The sequence below is a fragment of the Callithrix jacchus genome, chromosome 10, assembly GCF_049354715.1.
Source record: "Callithrix jacchus isolate 240 chromosome 10, calJac240_pri, whole genome shotgun sequence".
NCBI lineage: Eukaryota > Metazoa > Chordata > Mammalia > Primates > Cebidae > Callithrix > Callithrix jacchus.
Window position 1 is genome coordinate 74,953,862 of NC_133511.1, and position 25,960 is coordinate 74,979,821.

At 45.8% G+C, this 25,960-nt stretch overlaps 1 protein-coding gene and 1 pseudogene across 9 annotated transcripts in view; one reads left to right on the forward strand and one right to left on the reverse strand.

The window, feature by feature from the left end:
• The window catches only part of SCUBE2 (signal peptide, CUB domain and EGF like domain containing 2), an 83,841-nt gene extending 59,673 nt beyond the window's left edge, over nucleotides 1–24,168 (reverse strand). For 7 of the 9 annotated variants that reach the window (XM_078340468.1, XM_035265738.3, XM_009007645.5 and 4 more), the window contains exons 1-4: nucleotides 13,891–14,315; nucleotides 12,329–12,451; nucleotides 4,728–4,853; nucleotides 798–932 (exon numbers count right to left, since the gene is read on the reverse strand). In XM_078340468.1, the coding sequence (XP_078196594.1) occupies nucleotides 798–932; nucleotides 4,728–4,853; nucleotides 12,329–12,451; nucleotides 13,891–14,263 (757 nt within the window). In that variant the 5' untranslated portion in view covers nucleotides 14,264–14,315. Of the gene's footprint in view, nucleotides 1–797; nucleotides 933–4,727; nucleotides 4,854–12,328; nucleotides 12,452–13,890; nucleotides 14,316–16,748; nucleotides 16,865–24,143 lie in introns of those variants that run through there. The other 2 variants (XM_078340467.1, XM_035265740.3) reach the window with 2 other exon arrangements.
• LOC118145814 (keratin, type II cytoskeletal 8 pseudogene) lies at nucleotides 17,523–18,669 on the forward strand (annotated as a pseudogene).
• Nucleotides 24,169–25,960: the final 1,792 nt, after the last annotated feature.

Below are 25,960 nucleotides of genomic sequence, written 5' to 3' on the forward strand. Positions count from 1 at the left end.
CAACTTAGTGAAATCCCGTCTCTACTAAAAAATACAAAAAAATTAGCTGGGCATGGTGGTGTGTGCCTGTAGTCCCAGCTACTCAGGAGGCTGAGGCAGGAGAATCGCTTGAACCCGGGAGCTGGAGGTTGCAGTGAGCCAAGATTGCACCACTGTACTCCAGCTTGGGCAACAGAGTGAAGCTCAAAGTAAAGAGAATGAAAAGAAGGACATCAGAAGAAAAGAGTTTTCAGCAGATTTATGAAGGAATGGTAAATGGGGACATCAGCACAGAGAGTCTAGGGAGAGAGCCCTTCTGCCCCTCAGAGCTCAAAAATACAAAGAAGGAAGGGCCAGATCTAGCTTGGGGCTGAAAACAGAGCACTTCATTGAAAGTCTGCATGGGAAGGATCCAGCCTCCTCCCTACCCGCCCAGAGCAGGGAGCAGGCTGACACTGGTGCTGTGGTTTTCAAAACCTTTTTGAAAAACTTGGCAGATCATCTACTATATTGCTCCTGAGACATCTAGTCATATTTGAAATGCATTCTATGTAAAGGCGAGAATCAGAGAATGTGAGAGTTTGAAAGGACCTCAGCTCTCACCCAGTCCAGTGCACCTATTTTGCCAGGTGAGGAAGTTCGAATAACTTGTCCACGGTTACCCAGCAGTGGAGGAGTCTGGACTCATCCTCAAGCCTCCAGACTTTCTATACCCTGTGCTTCTCCTCTAGAGTCAGTGTGTGTGTGCATGTGTGTGTGTGCACAAGGGAGGGGTCTCAGTTGTAACTCTGCCCCCAGCCACAGCAGAGCAGAAGTACCTTCCGAGCGGTGAATGCAGGTGTGTTGATTGTCACTCAGGAAAAACCCCTCCTTGCAGCAGCACTCATAGCTCCCCATGACGTTGACACAGGTGTGCTGGCAGCCGCCATTGTTCTCCAGGCACTCATCCACATCTGAAGGGAGAGAGATTAGCCTTTGCTTTGGTTACTGTTTCAATGCCTCACCCCACCCAGCTGCTCAGAGGCCCTGCTAAGCAAAGATGAGGTCCCTATTCATGTCCCTGCACCACAGAAGCTCTCAGAACCAAAGCCAGTGAGGTCCACAGATGACTACCCAGTTCTTTCAGGTCTGGGGCTCACTTGGCCAGGACCACCACATGAACACAAGATCATTAGCTCAGTAAATATTTGTCAAACACCTTCTCTTTCCAAAGCATGGTGCTAGAGGAGACAGCAAAATATAGATGAGGGAAGGTAAAATTCCTTCCCTTGGCCAGGTGCAATAGCTCGTGCCTGTAATCCCAGCACTTTGGGAGGCCGAGGCAGGTGGATCACCTGAGATCAGGAATTCAAAACCAGCCTGGCAAACATGGTGAAATCCTGTCTCTACTAAAATTACAAAAATTAGCTGGGTGTGGTGATGCATGCCTGTAATCCCAGCTACTTGGGAGGCTGAGGCAAGAGAATCACTTGAACCCAGGAGGTGGAGGTTGCAGTGAGCCAAGATCACACCACTGCACTTCAGCCTGGGCCACAGAGTGAGACTGTATCTAAAAAAAATAAAAATTCCTTCCCTCTAGGAGCATGCCCTTCAGCAAGAGACAAATATACAAATGGTTCTGAGATAAGGTAAAAGGTGGTACCAAGGAAAGAAGTCCCATCTTGTTGTGGTTTATCAGGATCAGTTAATGATAAGCTAATGAAAGAGGGGCCCTTAGGATGTTCCAATTATAAAGGAGGGGAGAAGGGATTATAGGTGGAAGAGAGTGTGAGCAGTAGCACAAAGGCTGGGAGGCATGGAGTATATTCAGATATCAGTGGGTCAGCCCATTTGGCTAGAGCATAGAGCACATGCAGGGAGTTTACAGGAGATACAGCTGGGAGGACAGACTGGAATCACACTTCGGGATCTTGATTACCAGGCAAAGAAGTGCCTACTTAATTTGGGAAGCAGCTGGGAAGCACTAGAGTAGGGCAGAGTCTGGCCCTCAATTTGAGAAACACAAGGCAGCTGCTGAGGGCAGGACAGTGGGAGGGGAAGAATGGGCAGCCTGGAGTCCAGCTTCACACATGCACCTGCAACAGCCACAGCTAGCGCTAGTGGGGACAGCACTGGGGCTGCTGGGGATGCTGGGAAGCAAGGCAGAGAAGATGACCAGGTGGACAAGGTGCCTGCAGGGCCGGGAGCCTTGTGGGCTACAGGGTGGGTGTCATTAGAGGACAGAAACTTGCCACCGAAGCCTTCCAGAAGGGAAACAAGGAAGGCCAGTACTGGGTACAGAAATGGGAATGGAGATATGGTTGCCCCTGAGCCCCAAGGCATGGGGGTGATCTGTCTGAAATGCTGAAATGTAGGGCTAGGTCCAGTAGGCAGTGGCAAACCTGAGTGGGGAGGCTGGATGAGAAACTGGAAATGTAAGTACAGCTTTGTAAATCATTTATTTGTAGTTGCCTGATGATACAGTGGTGGATGTTGATGAGCGAACAAAGGCAGGTGTAGGAAGGGAGAGAAAGGGAGCAGAAGGGAGACACAGCCAGAGGTAGAATCCTGGACCCTATCAGGGGTAGGGAGGAGGCAGAGATGACAGGAGTCCCAAGAGCCTCCAGGGAAGGAGCCAGCAGAAAGGGAGGGAGGGAGGAAACCATCTGCCACACTGTCAGGGTGGCCTCAGGGGACCTTCCTCCCACTCTGCCTGTGATACCTGGTGCAGAGCTGTATTGATACACTTACCGACTTGCAGCCTCAAAATCCTTTACTTATCTACCTCCACTAGATTGCAAACTCCTTGAGGACAGAGATATTTGTTTTAATTAGCACAACCCTGGAATACAGCAGGTGTTCATTAACTATTCAGTGCATGAACAAACAAGCAGGAAAGCATCACCCGAGCCAAAGAAGAGAAACTTCCAGAAAAGTCTGACAACAAAGGCTCAAGGAGAAGGCTTATACAAAAGCACTTTATTTTCTCCAGTCTAATTTCTCATGTGCTGATCACTAGCTCCTGGGCATATCCATTTAAAAAAAAAAAAAAACCTCACATTTAAATATCTGTTATCTGGTTTCAAGCTTCAGATCTTACAGTTCATCTGTCCTCCCACACTACCGAGCAGATGCCTGACTAAACTGATGGGACTCAAGCCATCCCCTAAAGCCTAACAAACTTGCTCTTGTCTATGCCAAAGGGTGAAGGAAGCACATTCCAGAGGATGAGCCATGCTGGAACACCTGGCCTAGGTGTTCCATGGCAAGGACTCAAGGCAACCAGGAGAGGTCTATCTCCCTGAACACCAACTCCTGGATTGGTTGCGAGTAAAGGCGTGCTCCCCTCTGAGCTGCCATGCCCCCACCCCCATTTTAACCCCCAATTTCTTTTCTCCAAAGCGGTCAGAAATGTGTCATTCAGCTGGCTGATGCATTCTGGTCAGATAAATACAAAAGTGTGTGTCCACAAACACAGATGTCTATCACTAAGCTGGTGAGCTTCTCCAGACCTGGCTATATATCAAAACCCTGTGCCTGGATGCCACCTCCAGACATACTGACAGAGCCAGTCTTGGATGAAGTCTAGGTGATGGTGCTTTTTAAGCTTCTCAGGTGATTCCAGTGTGCAGCCAGGGTTGAGAACCACTGCTACAAAACCAAATCGCTATGACGAACTCCCAGACACTCCAAAAATAAAAACTGAATGCAGATGGGGTGAGCCCGAACTCACACAGGGCACAGACAGAAAATAACAGAGTCCTTCAGGGTGGAGCTCCAGGTGACACTGATGTGGGGTAAAGGTCATATGAGGGTTAAGTCCCAAATGGAAATAACCTCTCCTCCACCCAGAGCCCCAACACACAACACACAAGTTCCACCTGCACTTTTTCTAGTTCCTTTTGTGCAGATCTCAAAGCTTTTAATCAAAGGGCCATTCCTACCACACCATAAGTGGGGATCCCAATGGCTGTTCCCACAGAGCCAGGGCCTGGCTCCACTGCTCCTTTGTTGGCCAAGTAGACTTCAGCAGGTTATCCATACAAAGGGTCGTAAGTGTCAAAGGACCCTGATGCCATATTTTCCCATGATGTTCTTCTGTACAACTAATACCAACCTTCAAAAGCAAATCACAAATACCTACCTGCCAGGTATGCTGCCTCCTTGAAGACTGTCCAACACTCAACCCCATGCAGATTCTAGCTGCTTCTAAGTTCTATTTTATTCCTGGCATAAGGAATCAATGCAAACAACACTTTGTAGTCACTAACTCAGGGAATAAAACCCCAACAGATGTTTCTGTTTTGTGGAATACTAGGAAGATGTTCATGGAAGATTTCTGTTTTAGTTTCTATTTTAAGAAAAAAAACGGGGTTCTAGCTGGCTGTAACCCCAGCACACATTTGGAGTCTTTGGGACAAGGAGTTTTCCTAATTCTAAAATAGAAACACTAATAGCATTGAAAAAACAGGTAAGTCAGGACTCTCAACACAAGACCAAAGAGCTTAAAAGGTGACAAGTGAACACTAGAAAGTCAATGAGTAGTAATGATGATGTCACCCACCTCCTTGGACTAACAGAAGATTTATGTTATGAATGATCACATAAAACTAAAACATTTTACCTCATTTTCTATCATGGAGTCTAACTTCTAAGGGAGCAGAAAACACAAGGCCCTGAGCCTCTTTTTGTCTTCATAAGGAGGCCTTCGCCAAAGGAAAGAAAGGGGTGGGAGAAGGAAAACTGGCATTTCCAAATGCCTTCCTTACCAAGACAATTATGACCGTCATGAGCCAACATGAAGCCATCAAAACAAGTGCAACGATAATTGCCTGGAATATTCAAACAGTCATGGACACAGCCTCCATTGAGCTCATTTCCACATTCATCGATGTCTGAGGAATAAAACAGAAGTTAACCAGACAGATGCTATTTCTTTGATGTGAAGATGTAAGCACTTACCTCTTAACCAGCCATTCCACTTCTAGGAATCTACCTGAAAAGACATCTCTAACAACAGGAAAACAAGTATGCACAAGGTTATTCACTGCAGTGTTGTTTCTAATTACAAAATACTGGAAGCAACCTAAGTGCCCATATATAGAAGAATAGTTTAATAAATTATGGTACCTCTACTCCATGGACTACTATGCAGCTGTTAAAAAAAGAGAGAGAGAGAGAATGAGGAAGATCTCTATCAACTGATTTGGAGTAATTTCTAGGATATACTATTAAATGAAAAAAATCAAAATTAAAAGAGTATTTGAATTTTTTATCTTCATGTAAGAAAAAAGAAAATACAAAAACACACACAAAATTTCAGGACACTTTTTTGCAGAACTTGACAAGCTTATTGTAAAATTTATATGGAAATTCAAGATGCAGAAGAGCAAAAATGAATATGAAAAAGGAGAACAAATTTAGGGAACTTTAACTTACTATAAACCTACAGATATTAAGACAGCATGGTACAGTCATAAATACAGATGTACAGATCAATGGAACAGAATTGAGAGTCCAGAAATAAATCCTTCTACTTATGGTCACTTGATTTGAAAGAAAAGTGCTAAGGTATTCCATTGGGAGAAATACTTGTCTTTTCAACAAATGGCACTGGGATAATTGGATATCTGTATTTGAAAAGATGACTTTAGACCCTTATACCATATATAAAAATCAACTCAAAATGAATCAGAGATCCAAATATAAGTATTAACAATATAGTTTTCAGAAAAAATATGTGAGAAAAATCTTTAAGATATTGGGATGGCTGGGCATGATCTTTGGGTGCAATTTGAGAGCCTGAGGCAAGAGGATTAATTGAGCCCAGGAGTTGCTGGCCTGGACAACATAGTGAGACCCCATCTCTACAAAAAGTAAACAAAATTGGCCAGGTGTGGTGGTACATGCCTGTAGTCCCAGCTACTTGGGAGGCTGAGGCAGGAGGATTGCTTGAGCCTGGGACGTTGAGACTGCAGTGAGCCAAGATTGCACCACTGCACTCCAGCCTGGGTGACAGAGCAAGACTCTATCTCAAAAAAAAAAAAAAAAGGAGAAAAAAAGAAAAACGTTTAAGACATTGGATAAGGTTAAAATTTCTTTGATATAGTACCAAATATACAGTCACAATTTTAAAAATTAATAAATTGGAGTTTATCAAAATTAAAAACGTTTACACTTCAAATGATATCATTAAGAAAATGAAGACAAGCCACAGACTGGTAGAAAATATTTGCAAATCACATACCTTATACAGAACTGAAAAAGAACTCCTAAAACTCAGTAAGAAGATAAATAGCCTAATTTTAAAACTGGCAAAATATTTGAATAGACATTTCAGCTAAGATGATATGCAAAATGGCCAATAAGCACATGGGAAAATGGTCAATGTTATTAGGGAAATGCAAATTAAAACCACAATGAGATACCATTTCACTTTCATTAGAATGGTAATAATTAAAAAGACGACAATAATAAATGTTGACAAGGATGTGGAGAAATGGGAACACATACATGGTTGACAGGACATTGACGGGAATGTAAAATGACATAGCCACCTTGGAAAACAGTTTGGCAGTATCTTTTCTTTTCTTTCTGTAAATGTACAGTTGAATATAATTAAGACAATCATAATATTGTAAAACCACCATTCATCTCCCTAACTCTTTTTATTTGTAAAACGGAAACTCTATGCCCATTCAACAACTCCTCATTTCCTCTTCCCTGTCCTTCTTCAGGCCCTGACAACCACCATTCTACTTTCTGACTTTATGATTTTGACTACTCTACGTATCTCATACATGTAGAATCAAACAGTATTTGTCTTTTTGTGACTAGGACAATGTTCTCAAAGTTTCACCATGTTGCAGCATGTGACAGGATTTCCTTTTTTAAGGCTAATATTTTATTGTATCATGCCTGTAATCTCAGCCACTTGGGAAGCTGAGGTGAGAGGATTGCTTGAGCCCAGGAGTTTGAGACTAGCCTGAACAACACAGCAAGAGCCCATCTCAAAAAAAAAACAAAACCAAAAATATGATTTTGTACATACTACATTTTGCTTATCCATTCATCTGTCGATGGACACTTGGCTTGCTTCTACCTTCTGGCTAGTGTGAATATAGATTAATAAAGTAAATATGCATGAGTACACAGTGGTGTAAATTAATAAATAAGTGGGGAAGAGGGAGAAATCTTCCTTACAGAAGAATTTCAATTAATAGATGTTTAAGGAATTAGGAAAATGCAAAATCACCAGGAGACACACATCACAGTAATAATTATTACAGGCAAGATCCACAGTCAGATGCTAACATGAGTGGATGAAGATTGGATGAGAAACAGGATATTGGCCTCAAAGTATCTGCCTTAAGAAATGTTAACTATTGTGAAGGTAAAAAAGATAGTAATTTTGCAGCAGAGAAATGTAGTAAACACCATCTTGCTCAGGTGATCAAGGTTAACATCACCAGGAATGGGACGTGTTGACATCATGTGCCCATGATGTGCTATACTGAAAAGGACACAACAGCACCTCTGTAGCAGCTTTGCCAAAAATTTATAACCTCAATTTTATCATGAAAAAAAACACAAGACATTCTCTTATCATATCAATTATTGTATTTTGAGACAGTGTCTCATTTTGTCACCCAGGCTAGAGTGCAGTGGTGCCATCATAGCTCACTGCAGCCTCAAACTCCTGGACTCAGGTGATCCTCCTGCCTCAGCCTCCTGAGTAGCAGGGACTACAGGCACACACCACCACACCAGCTAATTTTTTCTTTTTTTTTTAGAGACAGGCATGTCACTATGTTGCCCAGGCTTGTCTCACACTCCTGGCCTCATGTAAGCCTCCCTCCTTGGCCTCTCAAAGTGTTAGGATTACAAGCATAAGCCACTGTACCTGGCTTCATATCAATTCTTATAATGACATAAGACAAATGAAGTGAGCAGTACTCATCAAAAGTGTCAACATCAGGAAAGACTGAGGAACTGTCACAGATTGGAGAAGATAAGAGACATAACAGCTAAATCTAATGTGGGACTTTAATTGGATTCTGGAACAGAAAAAGGATGGTAGGGAAAAATGGTGAAATTTGAATAAAGTTTATACTTCAGTTAATAGTATTGTGCCAATGTTGATTTCCTGGTTTTGATAACTGTGCTATGGTTATATAAGTTGCGAACATTAGGGTAAAATGAGTGAAGGGCATATATAGACACATACGAACTTGGTACTATTTTTGCAACTTTACTGAAATCTAAAATTATTTCTAAATAAAAAGTTTTTTTAAAAAGAAAAATATAGCACTTTGTATAAAAACCAACTTTAGATTCATCCCTATTAAACTTGATTCAATTTCTTTGTTTTTTGGTTTGTTTGTTTTTAAGACAGAGTATCTTGCTCTGTCACCCAGGCTGGAATGCAGTGGTGTAATCATGGCTCACTGCAGCCTCCACCTCCTGGGCTCAAGTGATCCTCCCACTCAGCCTCTGGAGTAGCTGGGACCACAGTCACGCACCAGTACACCCAGCTAACTTTTTTGACTTTTAGTAGAGACAAATGTTGCCCAGGCTGGTCTCAAACTCCTGAACTCAAGGTATCCTCCTTCCTCAGCCACCCAGAGCGCTAGGATTACAGGCATGAATGAACCAATTCAATTCCACAAACAGAGAAGTATGATCATATAATAAATATTGATCACTGAGACCCTCCCCCAGAGTCTAGGAAACAAGCAAAGATCATTTAGAATAAAGATTATCTAAAGCAATGTCTGAATCACATCATTTTTAAACACACTTATTCAGGGCTCACACATTTCTTCGACATTTTGGCAGAAGAAAACTTCATGGAAGATAAAATTCTAGTCATGCTGAGTAAACTTGGTCCCCATCCCTGAACTTAAATATAAGTAGCGAAGCTGACAATAATCACAACCCAAATGATACCATAGGTTGGTCCCAAGAGGCTTAAAAATTAATAGGCCAGGCCGGGCATGGTGGCTCACACCTGTAATCCCAGCACATTGAGAGGCCGAGGCAGGCAGAATATGAGGTCAGGGGATCGAGACCATCCTGGCTAACATGGTGAAACCCTGTTCTACTAAAAATGCAAAAAAAAAAAAAAATAGCCTGGTGTGGTGGCACGCACCTATAGTCCCAGCTACTCGGGAGTCTGAGGCAGGAGAATTGCTTCAACCCAGGAGGTGGAGGTTACAGTGAACCGAGATTGCACTACTGCACTCCAGCCTGGGTGACAGAGTGAAAATCTGTCTCAAAAAAAAAAAATTAATACGCCAAGAAATGGATAAAGGAGTTTCATCTTTGTATATCTACATCTTTGAATCTTTACAATCCTCAGTTCCTCTCTTTTTCCTTCTTGGGAGAAAATTTCCATTTATGTACTCCAATACCACGAAATCCAGACTAAAAGGGATATCCTTACTTACTAGTATTATAAATACTACTAATATTAAAAGATCAAATTCTTCTAGGGTTTGAGTTCAAAATGACAATGCAAAGGATGTATGCTTACTGTAAACAGTGACTACCTGTGGATAAATGGATGGGAGGCTCTTTAATTCTTTATTTTACACATTTTGTATTATTTGACTTTTCTTTTTTTTAAAGATGGGATTTCACCATGATGGCCAGGCTAGTCTTGAACTCCTGATCTCAGGTGATCCACCCACCTCAGCCTCCCAAAGTGCTAGGATTACAGGGGTCACCACACCCGGCTATTTGACTTTTTATAATAACAATCATATATAATTTTAAAATAAATTTATATATAAACCTGGCACGATGCAAGTCAATCATTAGTTATTTTAAACTAAATAGTAGACTTTTAACAATCAACTATAAACTGTTAGCAATTCAATTTCATCTGAAATATATCAAACTCAAAAGCCGAGAGTAAGAAAACTCTTGCCACTTGTCATTTAACATCATTTACTAAAAGTGTACTTTATCCAAATGAAATCCGTGTCATGGTTTTGTGCCACTAGAGAGCACATAGCAACTGGAGGTCATGAATTATACACATAGTAAAGAAGTAAACACTGTTTTCCAAAGCAGGGTGCCAACATGTGTAATTCCAGTACTACAAATAGAATATTTAATACAGAGAGTGTGTGGTATAAAGAATCAGCAGAGAAATGTTTTGGCCTCCCATGACATAGGGGAGGGGGGGAGAAGAGAGAGAGAGAGAGAGAAAGAGAGAGAGAGAGAGAGAGAGAGAGAGAGAGAGAGAGAGAGAGAGAGCACTGCTTCATAGATGGATCACCAATGCCACTTGTCATGCTCCTGACCAGGAATATACCTTCTCTGATGGGAACGGCAGGAGCCTCAGTCCTCATGCACAAAGGGGAGCTCCCTGAATGATGTCCCAAGGGATGTCACCAGATCCAAACTTGCCCATTATAATCCCATCTGTTATTCATATTTGCTATCTATATGTTCTTTTGATCTTCCCTTCCTTTGTAACAAAGTTCATTTTTAAAATCCTATCTCTTGTCTTAGCTATGCTAAGAAGACAAGGAGATGGGTGGGTAGGGAAGATCAGGTCATTGCTACAATACTGCAAAAGCCTCTGACAGTCACCTACCTACTGGGTCATCTGCACATTCTGTATCTAGATATTTCATTTGTGGGTTTGTCTATTTGTTGGAAAAGACTTTGTGTCAAGGTGCTACTGACTGAGTCCATCTTACACAGTCACTTATTCAAAAACAAGACTGTTGATTGAGTGTCTACCACATACCAGGCACCACAGTAGTAACAGTATTACACACTGTTCCAATACTTAGAAGCTTTATGACTCAGAGGCCATAGCATGAAACAGATTGGTTTGAAACATCAGGATCTGAACACTAGGCCATTAAATGGCACCAGAACAGACACTCATTAAAAGTTTTCCTCCTCTGGGCGGGCACAGTGGCTCATGCCTGTAATTCCAGCACTTTGGGAGGCCAAGGCTGATGGATCTCCTGAGATCAGGAGTTTGAGAACAGCCTGGCCAACATGGTGAAACCCCATCTCTACTAAAAATACAAAAATTAGCTGGATGTGGTAGCAGGCACCTGTATTCCAAGCTACTGGGGAGGCTGAGGCAGGAGTTCCCTTGGTCTTGAACTCCTGGCCAGGGAGGAGGAGGCTTCAGTGAGCCAAGATCATGCCGCTGCACTCCAGCCTGGGCAACAAGAGCAAAACTCTGTCTCAAAAAAGTTTTCCTCCTCATCTAAATAAGTTAATATGGTTTTCAAAGTTTGTGTAGCTTTAGATCCTGCAAGTATTCAGAAGATCAATTCCCACAGAAGTTAAGTCCAAGTTATAAAGAGTTTAAAACCTCTCAAAGTGAAAAGGGCCACCAACATGCTTGTCAAGGTTGGGTCCAGGAGCAAAGAGGGATACACAGAGATGAGTTCAGTGCTCCTCATCTAACTTCTTCACATGGGATGACTATATAGATAGTGGGATATCTCACCCATCCAAAGAGGGACAGCAGGGGGCTGGGTAAATATGGGAAATGCAGGGCTGGGGACACAGCTGGGGGTGGGGACCTGACTTTCTTTCACCTACAGGCGAATTGTGTGTTCATGGCAACAAGTCCTCTGGCCCTCAGTGTCCCCATCTGTAAAATGAGTAATGTGATTGGACCAGAGCTACCTGAAGAGCCCAGCCAGCTCCAATGTGTCATGATTTCCATCTCCAGGAATAGCCTCAAGGGTCCAGTCTCCAGCCAGTTCTGAACTTCACAGTTCATGACTCTAGTCCAGATTGTAAAATGGCAGAGTCCAAACTACAGGCTCTCAGACCTGGAGCTCTACAGGCTAAAATGTCCCTCTGCACACATCTCTCCAGAGTGAACTTGTAACTCCAAAGGAAGGCCCTTAGTGTACTCTAAGGCTTGGCACATTGCAAAGCCATTGACAGGATGGAGCCTCCTGACCTGGAAGGGGAGGGCAAGACTCTAGCACTCAGACTGTAGGGCAAGGGTACAAACCACCCCAGGGAGGCGCAGGATCAGCCCTGCTCTGGCAGGCATGGCTCTCCTAATCAGCATGGATGTTTACTTTCTGTCCCAAAACGGAGTGAAACCCAAAGATACTAACACATCTTTTTTCTTTTCCAGAAGCTAGACAAAAGGATATTTCAGAGCCAGATAAAACCACGAGAGCAGCTCTGAGGAAGACCTAATGTTTCCAGTCCAAAATCTGAAATGCATTTCAGGGAGTAGATGATATGATTTGGGGGTTGGGGAAAAGGAAGAGAAGAGGCAGCACTTTTAGCAACATAAGTTAGCCACTGCAAGAACTAAGGAGGTGGGAACTTCCCTGCTGTCCCCCCACATGGTCCCCAAGGCACTTACCCTCACACTGCCTGCCCTCCCCTTGGTAGCCAGGCTTGCAGGAGCACTTGTAGGAGGTGGGTGTGTTCTGACACAGGGCGTCGGTATGGCAGTCATCTAGCCCTTGGGCACACTCATCCACATCTGCAAAAGAGCACAACTGGCACCTGATACAGGCTCCCAGCCAGGTGTGATCAGGCCTCAGCCCTGTCTAGCATCATCCCCACCAGCCCACCCCACTTCACTCCTCACCAGCTACAACTGCTTGGGACCCCTGGGATGAAACATACTGTTTCTGGGCCCCTGTTTCCAAGAATAGCCTGTACCCTTTATGTGAAATTACCCCCACCATCACCCACTGGCCTTTAGGACTCAAGCTCAAATCCACCTCCTCCAGGAAGCCTGCCATGACCCTCAGTGTAGGTGCCCCCACCAAGTGCTCCCATGTGTATGTCCTTGCATATGTCGTGCAGGGTTGTTACTGTCTTCCTCTCTCTCCACCAGTCAATGTCTTGACAACAGACTGCGTCTGTGTCCCTTATGCCAAGCCAGTGCAGTACCTAGCCAAGCAGCTGTCTGTCAGCTTTCTCAGGGCTTAGAGCAAGCTTGTCCAACACTGCCTGTGGGCTACACACAGCCCAGGACACCTTTGAAAATGGCCCAACACAAATTCATAAACTTTCTTAAAACATTATGACTTTTTTTTGTTTTAGTTCATCAGCTATTGTTTGTGTTAGTATATTTTACGTGCGGCCCAAGACAATTCTTCCACTGTGGCCCAGGGAAACCAAAAGATTGCACCCCGCAGGTTTAGAGTACTTGGGGGAAGCCTGCCCCGGGATCGGAGCAAATGCCATCCTGAACTCTCAGATGCTGAGAAGCGGCCCCCGGCACTCCCACCCCCTGCCCATCCTCTAAACCTGGAAACCCGCCTTGGCAGAAGTGTTTGCTGGGTTGACACCACTCCAGGATGTTAATTAAAAACAAAAGCGTCGTGAAAGTATTACAAGTCCAGTTAGCACAGCACGTCCAGAGTTCTCTGCTGAAAACCTAGGCTTGTGGCTGCTTCAGAGTAACTCCCAGATCCTCAAACAGGCGCTGTTCCGCTGACAGAAAGTCTCCGGGGCACCCCCCTCCCCCAAGCCAGCAGCAGAACTTCCCGGTCCCCAGAGAAAGAAAGGGCAAAGCTGCCAGGGCCTCCCGCATGTGTCCAGCCCAGCCGTCAGTTTCCCCACCTACGCTGAGGCGTGGGACCCCGAGGCCCGGGTCAGCACCCTCCTGCCTGCTCCCGGCGACGGGCTGACTAGCAGGCGCTCTGGAGGCATCCCGACAGGGGCGGGAACTGTCAGCAGCTCCGGGTCCGAGGCCGGGCCGCGGGACTCAGGCCCCGGGCCTCTGGCCCCAGCGGTCGTGGCGTCTTGGCCGGGCGGGTGGATGAACTCCCTGGGGAAGCGGGGGTCCCGCGGAGCTGCAGCTGCCAGCCCCCAGCCCCGCGCGCCCAGCTCCGGACCCCGTCGGGGACCTGGACAGCCTTCCCGGCCCTGTCCGCCGTGCCAGGTGCGCCTCAGCGGCCGGACACTCACCCTCCAGCGGCCCCACAGCGCGGCCCCGGCCCGGCGGGACGGCCCCCGCCAGCAGTAGCGGCGGCAGCAGCAGCAGCAGCGCCCGGGCAGCCCCAGGACGGTTGCGGCCCGCGACCCCCATGAATGGCGCGGCGGCTGCGGGCAGAGGCGGCGGAACGCGGGTGGTGGCGGCGGTGGCGTGGGGAGATGTGTGCGGGCGCCCTGCCTGCCGCCGCCGCCACCCCCGGCCCAACCCCGCCCGCCCCCCAAGCCCCAGCCTCATTTTCACACGGTCCTCCCCGGGCCCGGGTGGGAGGCGCGGGGGAGGGGGGGGCAGTGCCGCCCCGCCCGGCCTCCTCCCGTCCCCTCCCTGGCCCGGGCGGAGGGGGCGCATTGGGGCGGTGGCCTGAGGGCTGCTGTCAGCCTGGCTGGGCCAGCAGCACGGTGCCCCGCGTCCCGCTCAGCCCCCGCACCCAGCCTGCTGCCCCCCCCACCCCCCGCAGCCCTGCTCGGCTCCAGCGCTCGGAGCGCCTCCATGTCCCGCCTGTTCCAATGCCCTACAACTCGACCCAGGCCCTCTTGTGAAGACAAACAGCCCATCTAGACTGAAATATTTGGGAACCCCATACAGTCACCAAACCCCAAAGCTATCTTGGGGCTTTTCACTTGGGAGGTGGGAGTTGAAGGGAGTGAGGGTGACTTCCAATTGAGGAAGACAGCTGTTTGAATGGAGAGGATGACCCCGCTCCTCTGCCCACCCCAGCACAGGCTCTGCACCCTTCTCCACACCGCCCACCCCAGGCCTTCTCGGATCCTCCATCCCACAGCCCTGAGGGCACTGGTCTACTTGTCCCACTGTGGGGCACGTTGGGCCTAGAATCCCTGCAAACTACTTATATATATCTCAGGGCAGCCTAAGGGGAAGGGGGCTAGAGGTCAAAGGTGAGCCACCAGGGATAACAGCCCCAACTTTGCCCAGAGTACGGGTGGCGTTTATGATCACCTGAACTCCTAAACATCGGGTCTGGCCAGTTGCAAATGCAGGCAGTGCCTGGCACCTGACCCTCCATGCAAGACAGTCCTTGCAAGGGAACAGGTACATAGGGTCTTCTCATAACACCCTAGCCACGGATGGCTGGATCCCAGTACACCCAACATCACTCCAGAAACAAATACAGTAACAATTTCTGGGCACAACCAAACATCACACTCAGGGATAGTAATGTTCTTCACTGAGCTTCTCTGTATTTATTCAATTTTCTCCTGTGAATATGTGAGTGTGTGTGTGTGCAGGCACGCACACACACACACACACACACACACACACAGACACATCATTTCTTTGGCAGTCAGAAAAAAATAGATGTCACCAAAAAAGTCCCCATCTAGCTCATGCACAAAAACACTTCTTGGGGCCCATCCACAGCCCAGAGCTCCCAGTCTGTGCACCCTCAGCACCCCTCAACTGCCACCCGGCCCCCGAACACACCCATGGGGACCAGGCTGAGCCTGCCTCTTTGGGCTGCGGCTAGTGCAGCTGCTTGATGTTGATATCTGAGAAAATAACTTTTCTGTAGCTGTTTTTCTTTTGACCTTTTCATCCCCAGTGAAGGCAGGCAGGTTGCATCCCTCTTTCTGTCTGTGCCTCCCTCCCATTCCCTTTTGTTTGGGGCTGAGAGAGACACTCAGCTATTTCTAGTCATAAGGGTGGTTTTTACACATTTGTAAATCTTCAGTTAGTGAAACGTTCTCTCCGCCTTTGTCTTTGTGTCCTTAATGGTAGTCATAAATTACTGCCTTCTTTTCTCTCAGCTGCATCAGGCTTCATTGCTTTTGAAATGATCAAAGTTATTTCTTTTAAAATCCAACTAGAAACTGCCCATTGTATGGCACAGACCTCTTTAGCTCCAGTCAAAGCATATAAATACATAAAGCTGCCCATTAAACTCTGGGGGAGCCTCCTGCAGTGCCTTGTGCCTAGTGAAGATATCAGACATGTGCTGTTCTTCCCCTTTCCCTTTCCCTAACTTTATCTTTCAGTAAGAACACAAATTAATAATAATAAGACTCAGTGTCTTTTTGCCTAAGAGGGTCAGTTTTTGTCATGTTTCCCAGAAAAGTCCACCACTCGCACAGATCTCAAAAAATGTTCTGCATCCTATTTGTTTGCCCCGACATCTGTACAAACGTACTTTTAACTGTTGGCTCCCAGACGCCTGGGCAACCTTTCTGACACTTGAAATTAAAGTCAATATGGTTTACAACTGGGAGTTTCCATAGGGAAAAGGCTCCAGGGGAAAACTGTGTCCAAATGTCAGTGTTTTCAGTGTCGGGAGGGACTTGGTTGGCTCTACTCTGGCTGCAGGCTGCCCTCTATTGTCCAGCTGAGGTCCCCACAAAGTTCTCAGAAAGACCTCAGGCACTGTCCCTGGACTGAGGCTAAATCTCTCTCTTCCTCTCCCTGTCTCCTCTCCACAGGCTGAGAAGCCATGAACTAGGCCTCAGGGGTGTGAGGCAGCCCAGCCAGTCCAGTCTCACTGGTGTGGGCCTCTGAGGAGGCTGAAGAAAGCCTGGTAGTGGCCGGCCCTGAGTGCTCCTGAACTACAAGTGAATAGGTGCCACTCTGCACTCACGGGACACAATTCACCACAGCCCCATCCCAAAGAGAAAAAGGGAGGCTTTCCATTCCAGCCTTTCAAGCAAAGGGCCTGAGATTTGCTCCAATTGGAAAGCCATCACATTCTCATCCCTGAACCAATGACCAAGGCAGGGGGGATTGGAATAATGGATTCAATTGTCTTAAGTCTATTCCCACCTTTCATGACCCCCCAGCAGCCTCTGACATGTGGCCTACTTCTCCCTGGTGGAAAGTGTCCTACCCTTGGTTGTCATCACAGCAGGCAAACTCCTGGCTTTCCTTCTACATTTCAGGAAACGCCTTCTTCACCATCTTCTAGAAATCCTCTTTCTACACCCTCTTCCTGGATGGTTCGCTCATTCCCTTGACTCCATAATATCAATCTCCAGCCTGGATTCATGCTCTTGGTTCAGTCCCATGTATCCAGTTGCCTACTAGACACCACCTTGATTTCCGCTAGAGCCCTCCGACATGTTCAAATGGAGCGCGTGACCTAGAAGCAGCTTCTCAGCTCCTCAAATCTCTGCCTGGTTCAGCCCACCTGTCTCCACTCTGCCTCCACCATGTTCATCAGGGTGACCCAGAAGTCCTACGTGGTGTCCACCTCTGGCCCCCAGGCCTTAAGCAGCCGCTCCTACATGAGCAGGCCCAGCGCCCGCATCAGCTCCTTGAGCTTCTTCCGGGTATGCGGCAGCAGCAGCTTTTGGGGTAGCCTGGGCGCCTGCATGGTTCTGGGTGGAGGCTATGGTGGAGCCAGTGGCATGGGGAGTATCATACCATCATGGTCAGCCAGAATCTGCTGAGCCCCCTTAAGCTGGAGGTGAACCCCAGTTTCCAGGTTGTGCACACCCAGGAGGAGGAACAGATCGAGACTCTCTACAAGTTTACCTCCTCATTGAGAAAGTGCATTCCTGAAGCAGCAGAACAAAATGTTGGAAACCAAGTGGAGCCTCGTGCAGCAGCAGAAGATGGCTCGGAGCAACATGGACAACATATTTGAGAGCCACATCGACAACCTTCAGTGGCAGCGGGACACTCTGGGCCAGGAGAAGCTTGGCAACATGCAGGGGCTGGTGGGCGACTTCAAGAACAAGTATGAGGATGAGATGAAGGAATAAGCATATGGAGATGGAGAATGAATTTGTCCTCATCGAGAAGGATGTGGCTGAAGCTTACATCAACAAGGTAGAGCTGGAGTCTCTCCTGGAAGGGCTGACTGATGAGATCAACTTCCTCAGGCAGCTGTATGGAGAGAAGATGTGGGAGCTGCAGTCCCAGATCTCAGACACATCTGTGGTGCTGTCCATGGACCACAGCTGCTCCCTGGATACAGACAGCATCATTGCTGAGGTCAAGGGCCAGTACAAAGAGATCGCCAATGGCAGCTAGTATGAGACTGAGGGAATGCACCAGATCAAGTATGAGGAACTGCAGACACTGGCTGGGAAGCAGGAGAATGACTTGCATTGTACAAAGACCGAGATCTCAACATGAACCGGAACATCAACCAGCTCCAGGCTGAGATTGAGGACCTCAAAGGCCAGAGGGCTTCCCTGGAATCCACCATCGCAGACGCCCAGTAGCGTGGGGAGCTGGCTGTTAAGGATACCAATGCCAAACTGTTGAGCTGGAGGCTGCCCTGCAGCGGGCCAAGCAGAACATGGTGTGGCTGCTGCGCCATGGAGCACCAGAAGCAGATGAACCAGTAGTTGAATAACATCGAACTGGCCCTGGACATTGATATCGCCACCTACAGGAAGTTGCTGGAGGGCAAGGGGAGCTGGCTGGGGTCTGGGATGCAGAACATGAGTAACCATCTGAAGATCACCAGTGGCTCCCCAGGTGGGTTGATCTCAGCCTACAGGCGCCTCACAAGCCCTAGCCTCAGCTACAGCCTGGGCTCCAGCTTTGGCTCTGGTGGAGGCTCCACCTCCTTCAGCCATACCAGCTCCTCCAGGGCCATGGTTATGAAGAAGGTTGAAACCTGTGATGGAAAGCTGGTGTCCAAATCCTCTGATGTCCTGCCCAAGTGAACAGCCATAGCAGCCCCTCCTAGTCTACCCCTCCTGTGGCTGCCCCAGGGCCTATGGGGGAAGCCGCTCTGCAGTAGAGCACAGGAACAGGACACCCACCTGAGGCTCAGCCTTAGCCCTAACCCTCAGCCCACGCTTCCAGCTACAAAGTAATTCAATTGGGTGGTGGTGGTGGTTGTTTTTTATTTCCAAAATAAAACCTCAGCTAGCTCTGCCAACTGTCCAAAACAAATAAGCAAACAAAAGAAAAAAAAAATGGAGCTCGTCTTCCTCAAACCTGCTCCTTCTCAAGTGCTCTCTCCTTTAGGGAAGAGCACCACCATTCTGTTAAAACCAAGTCAGTGGTTCGGCAGTCCTCTGGTACTCCATTATCTCCCTCCACAGCATATCCGAACAATTGCAAAAATTCTGCCTTCTTACTATCTCTTAAAACCATTCTCTTCCTCCATGCCATTGCCTGGGCTCAGGGGTTCACCATCCCTCATCACCCTCGGGGGCTGCATACCTATCCCCATCTGTTCTTTCCTCCTTCCTAACAGATACTCACCCCTCCTGCAGACAGCCCCTATTCCTGGGAGGGAAGCTGCCCCATCTCTAGCTTCAGGCTCTGGAATAGACATAAGACAATCAAAACCATTCATTCCATTCCCCCTGCCACAGTCATTGATTTAGGGATGAGAACGTGATGGCTTTCCAATTGGAGCAAATCTCAGGCCCTTTGCTTGAAAGGTTGGAATGGAAAGCCTCCCTTTTTCTCTTTGGGATGTGGCTGTGGTGAATGAGGAACTGTGGCAGCCATCTTGATACCTCCTTCCCTCGCCCAAAAGAGGGTAAGTCTAGAGAAACCCTGAGAAGCCAACCAGAAGACACTCTGGTTGCACCTAGTCTGCAATTTTTTATAGGTCTCTGGGTCTAGAATCTCACCCCAATTCAGTACATCCAACACAGTGGCTACCAGAGTTAAATGTAAATTTCATCACATCACTCCCAGTCTTCCTCAGGCCAACATCCAAGCTCCCTTAGTATAATCGCTCTGAAGAACTGTCAGGCAGTACCTACTAATATGGAACATGCATGCCCATTTCTTGGAATATACCTGAGAGAAATGAGTGTACATGTTCACCAAATTCACATACAAGAATATTCATGACAGGCATTTTTACACTAGCCCCAAACTGGAAATCACCCACACGTCCATTAACTAGAAAACGAACAAATTGTGGGATATTTGTTCAATGGAATACTACCAAGCAACAATGAACAAACTCTGATACAGCCAACCACACAGAGGTAGCTTAGGAACATTACGCTGAGGGAAAGAAGCCAGATTAGAAAGAGTGCAAGTTTTATCATTCTATTCACTTCTATGATGTTCTGCTGAGTGTGGTGGCTCCTCACACTTGTAATCTTAGCACTCTAGGACACTAAGGTGGGTGTATCACTTGAGCTCAGGAGTTCAAGACTAGCCTGAGCAACACAGTGAGACCTCATCTCTACCAAAAAGTTTTTTTAAATCTGCCAGGGACCAAGCGAGGTAGCTCATGCCTGTAATTCCAGTACTTTGGGAGGCCAAGGTGGGAGAATTGCTTGAGCTCAGGAATTCAGGACCAGCCTGGGCAACACAGTGAGACCTCATCTCTACCAAAAAGTTTTTAAAATTCAGCCAGGGACCAGGCAGGGTGGCTCACAACTATAATCCCAGCATTTTGGGAGACTGAGGCCGTCGGATCACTTGAGGTCAGGAGTTTGAGACCAGTCTGTCCAACGTGGCAAAACCCCATCTCTACTAAAAATACATAAAAAAATTAGCCAGGCATGGTGGCATGGGCCTGTAGTCCCAGCTACTTAGGAGGCTGAGGCAGAAGGATAGCTTAAACCCAGGAGGCAGAGGTTGCAGTGGGCCGAGATCGAGCCAGGGTGACAGAGCAAGACTTTGTCTCAAAAAATAAAAAATAAAAAATCAGCCAGGTTTGCTGATGCATGCCTGTAGTCTTAGCTACTCCAGAGGCTGAGGTGGGAAGATCACTTGAGCCCAAGAGGCAGAGGTTGCAGTGAGCTGAAATTGGACCCCTGCACTCCAGCCTGGGCAAGAAAGCAAGACCCTGTCTCAAAGAAAGAAAAAAAAAGAGAGGAACAATCTAAGATGGCCGATCGATAACAGCTCGGGATTTCAGCTCTCAGTGAAAGCGCAGAGAACTAGAGGACGCCACACTTTCAGACAAATTCTGGTCTATCACGGAGCAGAAGATCCCCAATGGAGGAACCACACGGGTCGCCAGCGCGACTCTTGTGGCTGGCACAGCGGTTTTGCCGGCACCTCGGCACGGCAGCTCTCGGAGCAGAGTAAACAGGGCCGGCTCCCCTTCTGACTGAGGTTTGGAGGACCCACATGGGTCCCCAGCATGACTCCTGAGACCGGCGCAGCGGCTGTGACGGCACCTCAACGCAGCAGCTCTTGGCGCAGAGTAAACGAGACTGGTTCCCCTTCTGACTGAGGTTTGGAGCCTGGGGAAGGCAGAGTCGCCCATTATGGACACAAGAACGAAGCCAGACAGGAGAATCCTGGGCAGGAAAGCACCATCAGTCTTAACGCCGCGGTTCTGGCCCTGGGAACTAACAACTTGGACCTCCAAACAAGAGACCTAATCTGAAAGTTGGTAATTTCAAAGACGACAGGAGGATGGGAAGAAACCAGTGTAAAAAGGCGGAGAATACTCAAAATCAGAACGCCTCTCCCTCTAAAGATGATCACAGTTCCACATCAACAATGGAACAAGGCTTGATGGAGAACGAGCACATCCCGATGACAGAATCACTCTTCAAGGAATGGATAATAAGAAACTTCTGTGAGTTAAAAGAACATGTTGTACCCCAACATAAAGAAACTAGGAAATTTGAAAAAAGGTTTGACGAAATCCTATTGAGAATAGACAACTTAGAGAGGAATATAAGTGAATTAATGGAACTGAAGAATACAATACAGGAACTCCGAGAAGTATGCACAGGTTTAAACACTCGAATTGTTCAAGCAGAAGAAAGGATAACAGAGGTCAAAGTCCAACTTAATGAAAGAAAACAAGAAGACAAGAGTAGAGATAAAAGGATAAAAAGGAATGAGCAAAGTCTCCAAGAAATGTGGGACTATGTGAAAAGACCAAATTTACGTTTGATAGGTGTACCTGAATGCGACGGAGAGAATGAATCCAAGCTGGAAAATACCCTTCAGGATATTATTCAGGAAAATTTTCCTGAACTAGCAAAGCAGGTCAATATTCAACCCCAGGTAATACAGAGAACACCACAAAGATATTCCTCAAGAAGAGCAACCCCAAGGCACATAATTGTTAGATTCACCAGGGTTGAAACGAAGGAGAAAATACTAAGGGCAGCCAGAGAGAAAGGTCAGGTTACCCACAAAGGCAAGCCTATCAGACTTACAGCAGATCTCTCAGCAGAAACTCTACAAGCCAGAAGAGAGTGGGGGCCAATATACAACATCCTCAAAGAACAGAACCTTCAGCCCAGAATTTCATATCCAGCCAAACTAAGCTTCACAACTGAAGGAAAAATAAAATCTTTTATGAACAAGCAAGTACTCAGAGATTTTATTACCACCAGGCCTGCTTTACAAGAGCTTCTGAAAGAGGCATTACACACAGAAAGAAACAACCAGTATTAGCCTTACTAAAAATATACCAAAAAGTAAAGAGCACCAACATAAAGAAGAATTTTCATCAACAAATGAATAAAACAGCCAGTTAACATCAAATGGCAGTAACCCTAAATTTAAATCGACTAAATCCCCCAATCAAAAGACACAGCCAAAACCCAACGGCATGCTACATCCAGACCTGTGTCACATGCAAGGATACACAAAGACTCAAAACAAAGGAATGGAGAAAGATTTACCAACCAAATGGAGAGCAAAAATAAATAAATAAAAAGCAGGAGCTGCAATTCTCGTAGCGGATAAAATAGATTTTAAAGCAACAAAGATATAGTGGTAAAAGGATCAATACAACAACAAGAGCTAACGATCCTAACACCCAGATACATAGAGACTTAGACTCAATGAGAGAGAAAATTAATAAGGATATCAAGGTCTCGAACTCAGATCCGGAACAAGTAAACTTAATAAATATTTATAGAGCTCTCCACTTCAAATACACAAAGTAAACATTCTAGTCAATACCACATCACACCAACTCATAGGTTTAAATGAAACATTGATTGGCCATTATTAATACCCATTTTTTTTTTCAGAATAAAGCAATATTTCCGTTCACCCTCCCTCTCTCTCTTCCTCTTTCTCTCCTTTACTCATTTTTTTTTTCTTTCCTTCTCTCAAAAAAAGAAATCAACTTGTAAACCTCTGAATCCAGGTCGGCAATGTCTCTCTCATTGCTTTAATTCCTTCCTTCCCTTCCCTCCCTCCCTCCCTTCCTCCCTTCCTCCCTTCCTTCCTTCCTCCCTTCCTCCCTTCCTCCCTTCCTCCCTCCCTTCCTCCTTCCCTCCCTTCCTGCCTTCCTCCCTTCCTCCTTCCCTCCCTAAAAAAAAAAAAAAAAAAAGAATATGCAGAACTCATTAATAGTGACAGAGGCCAGAATTGCTACTACTGTTCCCTCTGGGGGTGGATATTGACATTTTGTTTACCTAGGAAGGAACATAAAGGAAGATTCTGGAGTGCTGGAAATGTTCTAGATCTTGATCTGCATGTTGATTGAATGGGTTTATATATATGTAAAAATCTGCTGGAATGTTGGGTTAAGCTTAATGCACTTCAAGCTCTTGACTGTATGTAGCTTTTACATCAGTAAGTTGAAGCAAGCACCGCCTAGCTCAAGACCCTTATGATCTGATCCCATTCTATCTTTCCAGCTTTCTCTTCTACCACTCCTTTACTCACAGACTATGCTCCAGTGACATCAGACTTCATGTGCTAGCAATTTATCACTTTTCTCCTTATACATCTCTTCTTTTGCTGACACTGTTCCCTTTGCCTGAATGACATGACGAAGTGGGGCTCAACAAATATTTGAAAAAATAAAATCCAACATCTTGATTAATGAATATTACTATACTCCAAGGAAAAGTACATTTGCTGAAACATCCTCCCAAAAAGCAATGAGGGAAAAAATTTGAGTCAGCTGGGTGTGCTGGCTCACGCCTGTAATCCCAGCACTTTAGGAGGCTGAGGCAGGCGAATCACGAGGTCAGTAGTTTGAGACCAGCCTGGCCAACATGGTGAAACCCTGTCGCTACTAAAAAAAAAAAAAAATTAGCCAGGCATAGTGGCAGGCATCTATAATCCCAGCTACTCAGGAGGCTGAAGCAGGAGAATCACTTGAACCTAGGAGGCAGAGTTAACAGTGAGCTGAGATCACACCACTACACTCCAGCCCAGGCAACAGAGACTCCATCTCAAAGGAAAAAAAAAAATTGAGTCTTCAGGTTAGCAGGCACTGAGAACTAATAAAAGGAAAACTATCTGCTCTTGCACACACATTAATTTCTTCTCCATGAATGGCTTCCATATCTCCTGGAAAACTCTTTTCAACATGTCTGAGCTGGCTATGAGGTAGTAAATCTTTCTGGTTGCTTACCCATCCGCATTTGTTCTTTCTTCCTTCCTAACAGATACTCGCCCCTCTCTCAGGCAGCCCATGTCCCTAATAGGGAAGCTGCCCCATCTCTAACTGCAGGCTCTGGGGTTGGCTTAAGATTATAATACTTATTTTTCCAACAGTCATTGGTTCAAGAATAAGCACGTGACAGCTATCCAATCAGAGTGAATCTCAAGCCCTTTGCTTGAAAAGCTGGAATGGAAAGACTTCCACTTCGGGATGTCGTTGTGGTGAATGAGAAACTGTGGCAGCCATCTTGATACTTCCTTCCCCTCCCCAAAAGACGTTAAGTCTAGAGAAACACTGAGAAGCCAACAAGGAAACACTCCCTACCTCAGGACCTCCAGTTATAACGGCAGTACATTTCCTTATTGTTTGAATTGGTGGGTTTATTTTTATTTTTAAAATTGTGGTCAAAAATATATAACATAAAATTTACCATTTTAACCATTTTTAAGTGCACACCTTAGTAGCATTAAATACATTAACATTGCTTTGTAACCATCACGGCCATTCATCTCCAGAACTTTTTTTTTTTTTTTTTTTGAGACTGAGTCTCGCTCTGTCTCCTAGGCTGGAGTGCAACGGAGCGATCTCGGCTCACTGTAACCTCTGCCTCGTGGGCTGAAGCCATTCTCCTGCCTTAACTTCCTGAGTAGCTGGGATTACAGGCACCCACCATCATGCCCAGCTAATTTTTGTTTTGTTTTGTATTTTTGGTAGAGATAGGGTTTCACCATGTTAGCCAGGCTAGTTTTGAACTCCTGACCTCTGATGATCTGCCCACTTTGACCTCCCAAAGTGCTGGGATTACAGGTATGAGCCACTGTGCCCAACCATGTCCAGAACTTTCTTCATCCTGCAAAACTGAAACTCTGTTAAACAATAACTCCCCATCTCCCCCTTATCCCACTCCACCTGACAACCACCATTGTACTTTCTGTTCCTATGAATCTGATTAAGTATTTCATATGAGTGTAATAACATAGAATTTGTGATTGGCTTATTTAATTAAGCATAATGGCTTCAAGGTTCATCTGTGTTGAGCATGTTTAGAATCTCCTTTCTTTTAAATATATTTCTTAATAATATTCGATTGTTCATCCATTCATCTGTCCACAGACGCTTGGGTTGCTTCTCCCATTTGACTATTGTAAATAACGCTGCTATGAATATGGGTGTACAAATATCTGTCCATATCCCTGCTTTGAATTTTCTTTTTAGGTATATACCCAGGAATGGAATTGCTGGATCAGATGATAATTCTTTTTAATTTTGGGGGGAACTACTATAATGTTTACCTTACTGACTATACCATTTCATATTCCCACCATCAGGGCACAAGAATTCCAATTTCTCCACATCCTTACCAACACTTGTAATTTCCCAATTTTCCAATAATAGCTATCCTAACAGATGTGAAGTGATATTTCATTATGGGTTTTTTGAATTTAGCCAAAAAAGTATTTAGCTCTATTATTTTAGCCAAAAAAGTATTCCTATTTAGTTCTATATAAGCCTCCATTAGGTGATCCTCTCCATAAGGTAGGATAAAGGTAATTGTGTAGGGTAGAATCCTCTCAGGGGCTGAAATAACAAATTATTATTTTAGTCACAAAAGTTTATGTAATCCTGGCATACATGCCAGGACCCTCTATTTCTTTAGTGCTTCTAAAGCTGCATCTACATTCTCTTTTGCTTACAGAAGTTTAAAAATCTTTCCAATAAATATTTACTTAAAATAATAGTTAACATTTGAATGAATACTAAATATCAGACACTATTCTAAATCCTTC